At 42.4% G+C, this 13,753-nt stretch overlaps 1 protein-coding gene across 3 annotated transcripts in view; it reads right to left on the minus strand.

The window, feature by feature from the left end:
• The window catches only part of ST7L (suppression of tumorigenicity 7 like), a 195,671-nt gene that overhangs the window by 155,720 nt on the left and 26,198 nt on the right, over positions 1-13,753 (minus strand). For all 3 annotated transcript variants that reach the window (XM_077294908.1, XM_077294906.1, XM_077294907.1), the window contains exons 4-5: positions 9,907-9,961; positions 5,045-5,160 (exon numbers count right to left, since the gene is read on the minus strand). In XM_077294908.1, the coding sequence (XP_077151023.1) occupies positions 5,045-5,160; positions 9,907-9,961 (171 nt within the window). The remainder of the gene's footprint in view (positions 1-5,044; positions 5,161-9,906; positions 9,962-13,753) is intronic.

Here is a 13,753-nt window from a genome sequence, read left to right on the forward strand (position 1 = left end):
TCTATTAACATAGCTTTATAATTGAAAAAGCGATTTCATCATTTTTCTATTTAGGACCCCTGTATGCCAAAGCCATTCTTTCTATTCTATGGCCATACATAGGAAATATTATCCCTCTATTCCTGGTATTTAAACCATTGATATTTTTAATTAATGTGATTCGTTTTTGCTGCCTGCATCATATGTGAAAGCTAGTCCTAAAAATATCCCGACAGGTTTCCTCTTATTACGACCCATCCTGCACAGATAAGCATTCATAGAAATTCTCATTCTTCTTATTCCATGCGTCTTGTACAACTTTTTTTTTTTTATATAGTTACTGTGTAATTAAGGATTCTGTGGAAAATGTTTGAGTTTTCCTGTAGAGACAAAATATTAGTCTTGGCTTCAAATGGGATACAATATAGCCTTTCGAAGCAACTCTGACAGTCGCCCTTTAGCTGAACGCTAACATTTCCTGGATAAGATGAATGAATTCACACAAGCCTCTGATTTAACAATGCCCAGGTAAAAGGATTAATGTGCTCAGTGATTTATTATGCAAATAAAAGGAATAAATTAGTGAGAGGCCCAGACATGACATTCTCTCACGGATATACACATAACAATGAAATGGCTATCATGTATTCCCATGTAGTCTCCGGAGAGCAACGCTTCACTTTAATAGGAATTGTATGAATCTGAGACTGGATATCACTATAGGAGGAAATATGGATCTGACTGCAATTCTCAGTCTCACACACTAGGAAAAAAAGCCATGAACAAAGAATAAGGGTATGTGCACACGTCAGGATTTTGTCAGGATTTTGTCAGGATTTTCTCAGGATTTTGTCAGGCTTTTTCCTCAGGTTTTGTAGCCAAAACCAGGAGTGGGTGATAAATGCAGAAGTGGTGCATATGTTTCTATTATACTTTTCCTCTAATTGTTCCACTCCTGGTTTTGGCTTCAAATCCTGATGAAAAATCCTGACAAAATCCTGACGTGTGCACATAGCCTAAAGTCTTGGAAGTAAAAAGTTTAAAAAACATATTTTTGCACACAATCATGTCAGAGAGCATTTTCTACACCAGATAGAAACGGGGGAGACAGTAACCTGCAGGACCGCTACGTACAGGGGGAACTCGGGGACAGCTTGCTTTCTTCAAGAGGAGACTTAATTGGCATCTCTTTTCTCTTTTGCCTGTAAGGCTATGTTCACATGCGTTTTTGAAGCTTTTTTTTGCCACTTTTTTATGCAAATTAAAAGCTGCATTTTACAGTTGCAGCAAAAGCTATAAAATTTCACTTTTTTTTCCTGACTGAATTGGAAAACTGCTGCTTTTTTTTTCTTTATCTGGATCATGTCTTTTTGTCAGCCATGATAAAATGAAAATAAAATGCAACAGTGCATTTGTTGGGTATTTCAAACTATTTTGCTGAATAAAACTAACTTTATTAAACATGTACTATAGACAAAGCACACGTACCGAAAACCGCTGCTAAAAACACAACAAAAACACCACAAAAATGTACATTGAGGCAAAAACGATACATGTGAACATAGGCAAAGACTTATTATTGCAGCCCAGCTTTTGTAGCATCAGATGAACAGTATCATGAGATATTTTTTCCCCCCCTTGTCTCTGAGTCCGGCGATTGAGGTCTTCACCAAATGTGTTGGTGAGGACTTCAAAAAACTCTCAACAAGGAGACGCCATGATAACTTGACTCATAAGGAACGTTTAGCTCTATCTCAATTACAATCTTTACCAGATATTGTCTTTAAACCAGCAGACAAGGGGGGGAACATTGTGATCTGGCCACAGGAAAAATATGAGCGTGAGGCCCTCAGACAGCTGAGGAATCCTGAAACATATTCCAGATTATCCTACAACCCTCTGGCTGCTTTCTCTCTCGACCTACAAGGTATTTTGGTTCGAGCTCTGGATAAGGATATTATCACTAAACAGGTATTGGAGGGTCTTACGGTGAGATTCCCTAAAATTCCAACATTTTACCTACTTCCCTAAGATCCACAAGAATGCCCTCGACCCCCCTGGACGTCCCATTGTGTCCGGTATTGGGGGTCTTTGCAATCCGATCTGCCAATTTATTGACTACTATCTTAAACCCCTAGTGGAAACACTACCGTCATATGTACGTGACACGACGGACGCCCTGGCGAGGGTCGATGGCATTCTTGTGGATCATAACACTCTGATGGTAACAGCCGACGTGGAGAGCCTGTACACCTGCATTGACCATCAACAGGGCATCGATGCGGTCCGCCTTTTTCTGGGGGCCTCCGGCCGCGACGGCCCGTTATGTGATTTGATCCTCGAGCTGCTGCACTATGTCCTTACCCACAATTTCTTTGTCTTCAAAGATCATTTTTATCTACAGAGGCGGGGCACAGCCATGGGCGCGGCCTGTGCGCCCTCGTATGCCAATCTCTTCTTGGGTTCCTGGGAGAGATCCATTTTTGGCGACGAGGGCCCACGGGCCGCCTCCCATGTGCTGTGCTGGCATAGATATATAGACGATGTTTTCTTTTTGTGGGATGGGACGGTGCAGCAGCTGGAGGAATTTATGGGGACGCTGAATCAAAATTCTTTGAACATTTTTCTGACTTACAGTTATGACCATAAAAGGGTCAATTTTCTAGATGTTGGCTTCGAAGTGGATCTTGATAGATCCATACAGACAGATGTATATCGGAAGCCAACATCTGTGAATTCTTTGATTCATGCGTCCTCAGCTCATATTCCTTCCACGATACGGGCCGTCCCGGTCGGACAGTTCCTCCGGATGAGGCGGATCTGTTCATCGGACGCAAGATTTGAAAAGCAGGCCTCCGATCTTAAATCTAGGTTTGCTGCACGGGGTTATTCAAACCGGTGCATCAAACAGGGTTACCGGAGGGCACGGGCGACTCCACGTGGCAACCTTCTCAGAGGTACCAGAGCTCGACCATCTACCACCGATAATGGACCAATTCGGTTCATTTCGACATTCAACCACGAGTGGGAGGACATGCGGCAGATCCTAGTTAAACACTGGTCCATTTTGAACGCTGAACCCTCCCTGGGAGAAGACTTGGGGGATTTCCCTTTGATGACTGCACGGAGATCCAAAAATTTAAAGGATCTTCTCGTTAGCAGTCACTATGTGCCTACCATGAAACACCCATTCTGCACCAGAGGCCCAATTTTAGGATGTATACCATGTGGTCGTTGTCTTGCCTGCTCAAATGTCCTGCGCTGCTCCACCTTTGACTCATCCGATGGTAAAAAGACCTTTGATATTAGACAACGGATTTCTTGTAGCAGTACAAATGTGATATATTATGCTACATGTGGGTGTCACAAAATCTACGTGGGACTCACATCAAGAGAACTTAGAGTCAGAGTACGGGAGCATGTGCGGGACATTTGTGCGGCCAAGACAGCGACCGACATCACTCTCCTCAAAACCATCCCCCGCCATTTTCAGCAGTACCATAATTGCGAGCCGTCTTCATTTAAGGTTAGGGGGATAGATGTAATTCATCTCGGTATTAGAGGGGGGGATTATAAGAAAAGGTTGGCGCAAGTCAAGACAAAATGGATCACGGTACTAGATACACTGACCCCTAAGGGTTTGAATGAATCTTTGTCCTTCTCCTCCTTTTTGGGATCATGATTATCCCTATTTTCCTGTGCTCCTGTCATAGTCCTTAGGACTTTCGCTTAGGGTGTTTTTTATTTGTTTTTAATTGTTTTTAATTTTGCTTTATTTATAATCCTTGCAGCAGGACCTACAAGCTGGAGCTAACGTCCATAATGTATGAATCAAGTGGACAATATGATATGGGCACAGACCCGGGATATTGGGATCATTATGAACTTGAAGATATCTGGGAGAACGAATATGCGGACACTTATGGAGGAAAAATTCCCATGGATCGATTCATGATTTATGATGATTTGATGTATTTGACCGGACCTTCGATCCTTATCACTCCATAAATGCTGCTGCATTTGCTTATATTTATGTCCCTTTCTTTCATTTTGTACCTCGTGTCCTTTCTCCCCACTTTTTTCTTCACCCATTGTCCTATATATAACAGTGTCCGTGCCCTGTGCCCGACCTCGGGTGGTTGCGCGCATGCGCTCCGCTGCCCGGGATTCCTGGGATGCGGCGGCGCGTCTATATGCCTTCCTCGCACGCCTGGGGCATTTCCCCACGCGTGCGCAGTAATGCATGACGCTCCCCTTGCACTTCCAGGACCTGTGGCTTGCGGTGCGCATGCGCCGGCTTTGACCACCCGCGATTGGCCCCAGCGAGACATGTGACCAGACCTTTGACCTTAAAAGGTCCTTCTGCATAGATCTTTTCACCTCCCTTGAGAAAGCGGTCTGTTGTGGACGCGAAACGCGCGTCGGGGGGCTTTCTTTACACCCGGCCCCGGAACCCTCCCTACTTCTGCCCGTGGTGAGTACTGGCTGGCTCTGTATGATATTGAACTGTTACTCTGTTTATATTATATATGATTCTGTCCCTATTGGGGCCAATGGTACATATATGAGCTATGCCAGCTTACCTGTGCTTGATCTCACTGCACGTGCACTTTATATATGATCATGATGTGAGGCACAAGGGGGCTTAAGTTTTTTGGGGGCTTCTGGTTGCCCTGTTGCTGTTCTGCGCATATGTCACTTTACTGGGTTTCTCTTTATACTATTGGTATTAATATGTAGTGTGAACTTTCAATAAACTTTTGTTTTTTATCTTTGCATACCCAAAAGAACTCTGGTCTCTTTCTATGAACAGTATCATGAGCCAGTAGCTTGTGTTCACACCTGCATTGTGGCTCCAACCTATAACCAAAGCCACAACACTGACTAATGATAGAATCTGCCGATTGTCCCATCAGTGCAAAGTCAGAGCCTTAATATAGGGAGCTGGGCTGTACAAAAGTTATCCATTATTAGCATTAGTTCCCTAACGATGCAACATTAATACAAATTATACACAGACATATCACGGACACACAATGCCTTTAAACAGAAATTAAACCCCTACCAGCATCAGATGGCCGTAAAGAGTCCGTGTCACAAGTAAAAAACGTCTGGTGGTCCTGTGCAGACAGATTCATGTCATAATACGTGAGTGGTTCTTTTCCAGTTACCCAAGTATACCTGAAAAACATGATAATGATGAAAACAGAAGACACACAAGGACAAAAGCAGTAATACAGTAGAGATTGTATGTCCATTCAAGCACTTAGTAGGAGGAGACGGTCACGAGCTTATACAGTGTAGTTTACACTAACCACCCTTATTAACAGCTGAAGTCACATAGCGGACACAATTCATGTAACCATCAACCTTATTGCATACAATCAGATCTGCCTCCTTCACCTAAGCACAGTCGAGAGAGAGATCGAGATATATAGTAACCCACAGATTTTGTTTTGTCGGATGCCTCTTCACAGAATAGATAAGTCAACTATACTACACAGAAATATATACAATATTGCAAAAATAAAAAAAAGTCTGCCACTCAAAGCCAACCAGAAATTGGAAAAAAAGGACATTATTTTGGCATTTGTTGGGTAAAATATACTTGGTCTACAAACCCAATATACAGATTTGAGGTGATTAAAACAAAGCCTTAACCTTGGTGTAAAGGCGCACTACAGGTGGTAGACTAGCGCTTCCCGCTTCCAGACACGCTTTGCACAAGTTCTCTTTATCAGATCCCAGAGGAATCCTTGCTTTCATCCTGTAATCCCTATACAGGGATCGGGACTTTTGCAGGGCACCTGGGTTATGTGCACAGAAGTGGCTGCTGGCCGGTGGAGCGTTCTGGCAGCGAGAAGGGTTGTCCAAGTCAGGAACAAAAACAGGAAACCGTCAAGTAGTTAAAATATAAACCAAGGTCAGGAACAGAAACCCAGAAGTACAAAGAGGCAAGAGCAAATCCAGTCAGCAGACCAGGGTAAGTACTACTATAACTGCCAACATTGACAGGCTACCTAAATGTCTAAATAGAATGTGGCTCTGCCCAAGTCTCACAGTAAGGAGCTAATTAGATGAACATTGTTAAAGTATTAACCCAAAAGCTTCATGCTTAGATGGCACCACAAGTCCCAAAAATCACTTAAGTTTGTACCACCCCGCGTTCTGCCTAGCGACAGATGCAGAAGTACTAGTGGTGAGTTCAGAAATGAATGTTACACTTGGGTTGCTTCAGTTTTGTTTTGTGGGATCAAAAATATTGGAAATTACTCTGAAACCATCTTTTAGACACTAGTTCCCTACTCTACCCTAAAGGAAGTAGTATCAAGAATGTGTGCAAAACTTGTTTTCACGCCATTTCTCAATGGAGCGATTTCTCATTTCTTATTACATGTCCACCATTGACTTGCTAGTGATATGCAGACAGCTAGTGCTGGAACAAATTAGCAGCTAAGAGCATAGATTAGCTCATACTGGGCGATACAATGAGTTACACAGCCACACTTGTCAGCGTGAACAGTTACAGTCCTATCATGCACAATTTATTAACATGCAACACAGTGGATGAAAACCTTTCATGGAGCAGCAAGAGCCCACGGCTGCAAAGCACGTGGGGGGCTCAAGTTACACTAAGGCTGGAGTACTGCCATAGAGAAGGATATTATATAAAGAAATACTGACACTTCTCACCTTGTGTATCTACTCCTACACAAAGAACGTGAGTGATGTCAGCCTATGGGCGGCTTCCCACACAGCGGGACATTTAACATTTTCCACGCCAGTGAAATAAGATGCTCCGAATTTATCAAGAGGCGTGTTTACCCTTACTAATTTTGTCCCATCTTTGGCGGTGAGAATTATAGACCTACGCCTGCTATGGGGAGGCATTGACGAGCACTATAATTCACACTCATTGTCAGAAGTTATAGTAATCTGTGATTGACCATGCGCTTCCAGGTAAGCTCCACCCTTTTACTAGCAATTTTTTAAAAAGGTATAGGGATAAAAAGTTGACTTTTTCTTTACGCAAAAACGCACAGTAAATACAACTTTGTTTCGCAGTTTTAAGGTTGAAGGTAGACATCAAGAGCAACCTAGACCCTAACACACTGATCAAGAGGAAGGCAAAAACCCCATGGGGCAGACACGAATAGCTCTATATTAGGGGAAGAAAATCTTCTCAACTGCACATACAGCAATCAGACTAGTTCTCTGGGTCAGCGTCCCATCACAGAATTTAGTACCGATCACCTATTATATTTATCAAGGACGGCATCCATACCTCTCTTGAATTTTAGTAGTGTATAAACCATTATAACATCATGTGGCAGAGAGTTCCATAATCTCACTGCTATTACTGTAAAGAATCAGCATCTGAGATTAAGATAAAACCCTTGTCCCTGTCGCAGACCTAAGTGTAAAAAGCTATTGATCATGACATTTAGAGGGTTAAACAACCAGGGGCGGTGCGGAAACCTTCTCTGCCTGTTACAGCAGGAGCTCAGCTCTTAGTTAAGCCGAGCTCTTGGAGGAGATCGTGCGGACCAGCTCCTGTGCCCACATAGTTACCATGACGTTCTTGTATGTCCCAATGCCAGGAATACCTTGAGTCAGAGTTTCACCCGTTTTCGTCATATGAAAAAAAAGTATCAGACAGTTCTCTGTGCTTTTGTAAACAAAAAAATTGGACATGTGAACAATCCCACAGCACGGATACCTATAATAATCTATCAGTGAAAAACCTGGAAAGCAATCATTCCAGAAAGACTGACGTGTGAACGAGCCTTACTCATTCAGCAGCCAGCAGTGTGCAGGGAAAAGCCTGATGAAGCTAAATGATGCAACATTTCTAATTAAATCCAATTGCAAAAACTAATTTTAGCCCAAAATACATGTATTTCAGTAAAACAAAACTCCCCAATGACGGCCATATCTTATTATGCCTTGCACACAAAATAAAAATCTAAGCACAATGAATATGCACTAGTCACATCTACATTTACAGTGCTTAACCATAGTCTGACATCCATTCTGAGTCATCCTATAACACAGATTGTGCCCGCTAACTATGTGGCCAGCCTGGAAATCCAGCGGAATTCTGTGGTCCATTCAAGCACCGCTTAGGATACCCAGACTTACAACTGCTACTCATTTTCAGCAGTGTTGAGTGAATTTACATGAAATGAGCTTTAGTGGTTAAATAAGGCACTGTCTCACAGTTAATCAAGCAGCCAGTGTAAGAAATACCGACTTCAGACAAACCATCGAGTTATGCAGGGAGGAAAGTCGAAGATTCACCTAACATGACCCGTTACTGAACACATCTTCTGTATATATGCTACAATATAAATATACAGTATATTAATGCGCTCATCTATCAAAACAGGCTCAAAGACAGTTTTTCTGTTTTTTTCATGGCAGTTTGGACACAAATTTGGGTGTCCTTTATTTATTGCTCATTGACTTACAGCTCCAATATATCCTGCATTGATGTCCAGAGAATATATCCACTGCTGCCAGCCCTGGACTCTGTACACTAACCTGGTCCATGGCTTTGCTAGTTTTATTTGTATGGTCAATCTTGGACTTTGCCGTGTGTGGAATCAATCATGTGTGGCCTCCATCAAGTAGTTCAAATGGCAGCCCATCCTAGTCATATGTCAAGACGGGTAGCAGTCTGAAGAAACACCGCTCCTAAAACCTGTGTCTCAACTGACAGAAAACTAGTATTGTAGGCACACTAAGCACACATAACAATGAGCTCCCGCAGAAGGGCTGTGACAGAGACAAAATAAATGCAGCCAAGGAAAAGATTTATTTCTTCTCCTGTCAAAGCCCTTCTCCAGCACCTCACTGATATGTGCGCTTAAGATACTGTGTTTCATTAGGCTGCAATCCATCCTGACATCTGACTAGGATGGACCACAAGTTGAATTATATGATGTAGAAATTTTACATGGTTGAAAAAATGTGGGGATGGAAAGTTAACCAGCTATAAAAGGTAATATGCCTTCTTTCTCTCTTGTAAAGCTTAAAATCAAGAGACAAACAATAGAGGCCAGGGCAGCAGCAGAGAGCGGCCGCTGGACCCAGAAAAGATAAGTAATACTTAATGTGATTTCAAATAACTACCAAGTCTTATAGCCAAAAGTTTTCAGAAAGTGGACAACCCCTTTAATATAAAAGCCCGATTTAAACTATAGATCATTTTCCAATAACCCATTCCCTTAATCTAGCAAATGGTATCGCTGTGAGTTTAGTCAGCGGGCTTACCGTGGGCAGGAGCTGTAGTAGCATGTGTGTCGGAAAACTAGACTATCATTATACTTCATATTACAAACCTGGTTTTCTCTTTTTACGTTGTGATTTCCAATGTCTCCTTATACCTACATGTACCAGCACATACTTGTGGGCATACAGAAGAGGCAGAATAGGCTAATGACCACACAATACAACGTGTAACCTTAGTAAAGCCACCATAAATAGCTTAATCGTAACCATCTGAACAGACTCATTCATGCATCACATTAAGTTTCTTTATCTGAGCGCGCAAACGTGTGGAATGTAAAGCCAGCAGAGCATACACAGACAACTCAATAAACCCGGGAAATGTAGATGTCAGCAGGAACATCACTAATAGGTATAGTTTCCTGGCTGCTGGGATTTCTCTACACTTCACATGCTGCATGAAAGATTCATTGCTCTCTTCCCTAGAGTAACACTGAAAACACCACCTGATGTGTAGCAATAGGTCTCAAGTAATTACTCAAAAGATGGCAGTGATGCCCGCGGTAGCCAACCTGATCAATGCTAACACGGCTTTGGAAAAAGGTAGAGCTGCTTGGTTGTTATAAAGTACTTATCTCATATCTCATCGCCCACTGTGTGCAGAAGTGAAATATAGGATACAGAAAAGACCATCACCTGTTGTACTCTGCTCCTCTGAAAAGATTAAGAGGGTTCCGCCACACTTTGCACTCTGAAAAGACAAGACACACATATAGTATATATAGACATGCTATATAACTGGTTATTTATTGGCACATGTATAATGCCAAAATGTCCTGAATGTTAAGGAAATTGAAAAGAAAATCATCTCTCGTGGCAAATAAAAAGGGGTTGATACATGTTTGGAACTCATTTCTTATCTATGGAATAAGGGGTAACTTTCCGATCTCGGGGATGACCCCAACCAGACCCAAGCACTGAAGAGGCCAGTGTGAATGGAGCCTAAGAGGGGGGGGATATTAAAGAAGCACTCCTCCCATCAAAGTTTGCATCCTCTTAATTTATTGCAATCATATTAAATAGCACGGTGTACTTACAATTGCCCATTTTGCCTTTCTACCCAGTTAATTCTTCTGTTTTCTCTGCTGTATGCAGAAACAGAAAGTCTATTTTCCCTGCAAGTCCCTGGCAGGGGGAGGAGGAGCAGCTGTGCCAGAACTTAAAGAGGGGAATGATAAATGCAGGGACAAGAGACTTCCTGGTCCTACATAGAGCAGAGAAAAGAGAAGAATTATCTGGGTAAGGCTGGTTTCACATTTGCGTCTGTGTGCGCAGCGTTTGATCCGCATACATCCGCACGCGTCCATATATTTAACATGGTGTACGCATGCGTCGTTTGCATGCTTTTGCGTACGCATGCGTCGTTTCTTGGTGTACGGCGGGGTCTGGCAAAAGCAACATGTTGCATTTTTGGAGGCATCAAAAATCCGTCAAATATGTGCACGGCATGCCAATGTGGATGAGTGCGTTACAAAACGCATTACTGTCTATGGGAACGCATGCGCACGCATGCCCTTGCGTTTGATGCGCTTGCTTACTTCGGCCTGCGCATGTCCAGGAACTGATTGAGACAGGCCCTCGTGGAAATATCGAATGCATGCTCATAAGAAACGCAAACGCAGGCAAAAAACGCAAACGCATGCACACGCAGCATTTTTTTTTGCCGTCATGCGTAAGCTGATGCGGATAAAAACGCTGTGTAAACATGCACTTGCATATGCAGATGATACGCTGCACACATATAGGCAAATGTGAACTTAGCCTAAGAAGGCAAACTGAGCAATTGTAAGTACACAGTGCTATCTAATCCGAGGATTGCAATATATTAAGATGACAATGATGATTGGAGTGCTTCTTTTATACACTGTATCAGCCTGGACCACAGCTACAGCAGTTATTTGGGTCTGTAGCCATGACACAGCTTGCGATATTCTGGGATAAGGTGGGAGTCAGGAGAGTCAGCTGCCACACATCTGCAGCTCTCACCTTAACCCCTGATATTTCAGCCTGGGTAGGGACTATAAGGACACGTTCACACATTCAGTATTTGGTCAGTATTTTACATCAAAATTTGTGAGTGGTGCATATGTTTCTATTAAACTTTTCCTCTGATTGTTCCACTCCTGATTTTGTCTTACAAATACTTTTGTGAAATACTGACAAAATACTGAACGTGTAAACGTGGCCTAAATCGGAGAATTTTAGCTGTAGCTGCGTTCTGGGTGGAAATATTGCTATAAAATAGCCACGATGTATCTCATCCTTGGTTAGCGAGTTGCCAACGTGTAAGAACTTATGAGATACAGTGCTGCTCACCATTATTGGAACCCATTCATTTTTTTTTCACAGACTGTACAATATCTTCAGAAATAAATGGAAATGTTCCAAAGTTATATCCTCAGGATTTTTTAACTAGTGGTCCAAAGTAAAACGGTAAAACATTGTTTTTCAACTTACATGTTGCAATTTCAAAGAAGAAACAGAATAAACAGCATGTGCAGCAATAAAAGCACCAATAATTAACCCTTTCACGACATGCGCCGTACATGTACTGCGCATGCCGTGAATCCCCCTTTGATGTGGGCTCCGGCACTGAGCCCACATCAAAGTTGCGACATGTCAGCTGTTTTGCACAGCTGACATGTGCGCGCAATAGCGGCAGGTGAAATCGCTATTCACCCGCCGCTATTAACCTGTTAAATGCCGCTGTCAAACGCAGACAGCGGCATTTAACTAAAGATTCGCGGCCGGAAATGACGTCATCGCCGACCCCTGTCACATGATCGGGGGTCGGCGATGCATCATGACAGTAACCATAGAGGTCCTTGAGACCTCTATGGTTACTGATCGCCGGTAACTGTGAGCGCCACCCTGTGGTCGGCGCTCACAGCACACCTGCATTTCAGCTACATAGCAACGATCTGATGATCGCTGCTATGTAGCTGAGCCGATCGAGTTGTGCCTGCTTCTAGCCTCCCATGGAGGCTATTGAAGCATGGCACAGGTAAAAGAAAATGTTTTTAAAAATATGAAAAAAATTTAAAAAAACATAAAAGTTTAAATCACCCCCCTTTCGCCCAATCCCAAATAAAACAATAAAAAAAATAAAAAATCAAACCTACACATTTGGTATCGCCGCGTTCAGAATCGCCCGATCTATCAATAAAAAAAAGCATTAACCTGATCGCTAAACAGCGTAGCGAGAAAAAAATTAAAAACGCCAGAATTAGGTTTTTTTGGTCGCCGCGACATTGCATTAAAATGCAATAACAGGCGATCAAAAGAACGTATCTGCACAAAAGTGGTCTTATTAAAAACGTCAGCTCAGCACGCAAAAAATAAGCCCTCACCTGACCCCAGATCACGAAAAATAGAGACGCTTCGGGTATCGGAAAATGGCACATTTTTTTTTAATTTTTTTTTAAGCAAAGTTTTGAATTTTTTTTCACCACTTGGATAAAAAAACACCTAGACATGTTTGGTGTCTATGAACTCGTAATGACCTAGAGAATCAGAATGGCAGATCAGTTTTAGCATTTAGTGAACCTAGCAAAAAAGCTAAACAAAAAACAAGTGTGAGATTGCACTTTTTTTGCAATTTCACCGCACTTGGATTTTTTTTCCTGTTTTCTAGTAAAGGACATGGTAAAACCAATGGTGTCGTTCAAAAGTACAACTCGTCCCGCACAAAATAAGCCCTCACATGGCCATATTGACGGAAAAATAAAAAAGTTATGGCTCTGGGAAGGAGGGGAGTGAAAAACGAAAACGTAAAAACGAAAAAGGGCTGCGACTTGAAGGGGTTAATACTTGGTTGCACACCCTTCGGCATTGATGACAGCCTCCAAACGTTTCTTGTAACCATCTATAAGCTTCTCAGCTGGTATTTTCTCCCACTCTTCCCTTGAAGTTTCTTCCAGCTCTTGAATGTTTTCAGGGTTCTTTTCCAATGACAGATTTCAGCTCACCCCAAAGATTTTCAATGGGATTGAGGTCAGGACTCATTGCTAGCCATAATATAACTGTCCATTTTTTTCTTTTTCAACCATTCCTATGTACTTTTGGATGTGTGCTTTGGGTCATTGTTTTTCTGAAGGACCCATAATCTTCGACACAAACCAAGTTTTCTTACACTGGATAGGACATTTCCTTCTAAAATCTCTTGACAATTCTCTGATTTCATGATTCCTGTGATACAGTCAAGGCCTCCAGGGCCAAGTGCAGCAAAGTAACCCCATAGCATTATGGATCCTCCACCATGCATAACTGTTAGTAGCGTGTTCTTTTCCTTATAAGCTTTATTGCACCATCTGCAAAAAAAACTGTTGCTTTGCATTGCCAAAAAGCTCTATTTTTGCTTCAACTGTCCACAGAACATTTTCCCAGAAAGATTGCGGTTTGTCAATGTACTCTTTGGCAAAGATCAGTTGTTTCTTTTGTGCTGACATTTGTGCTGATGACCTGGCCTCCCACTTTATAGAGA

Source organism: Ranitomeya variabilis, chromosome 3, assembly GCF_051348905.1.
Source record: "Ranitomeya variabilis isolate aRanVar5 chromosome 3, aRanVar5.hap1, whole genome shotgun sequence".
Taxonomy (NCBI): domain Eukaryota; kingdom Metazoa; phylum Chordata; class Amphibia; order Anura; family Dendrobatidae; genus Ranitomeya; species Ranitomeya variabilis.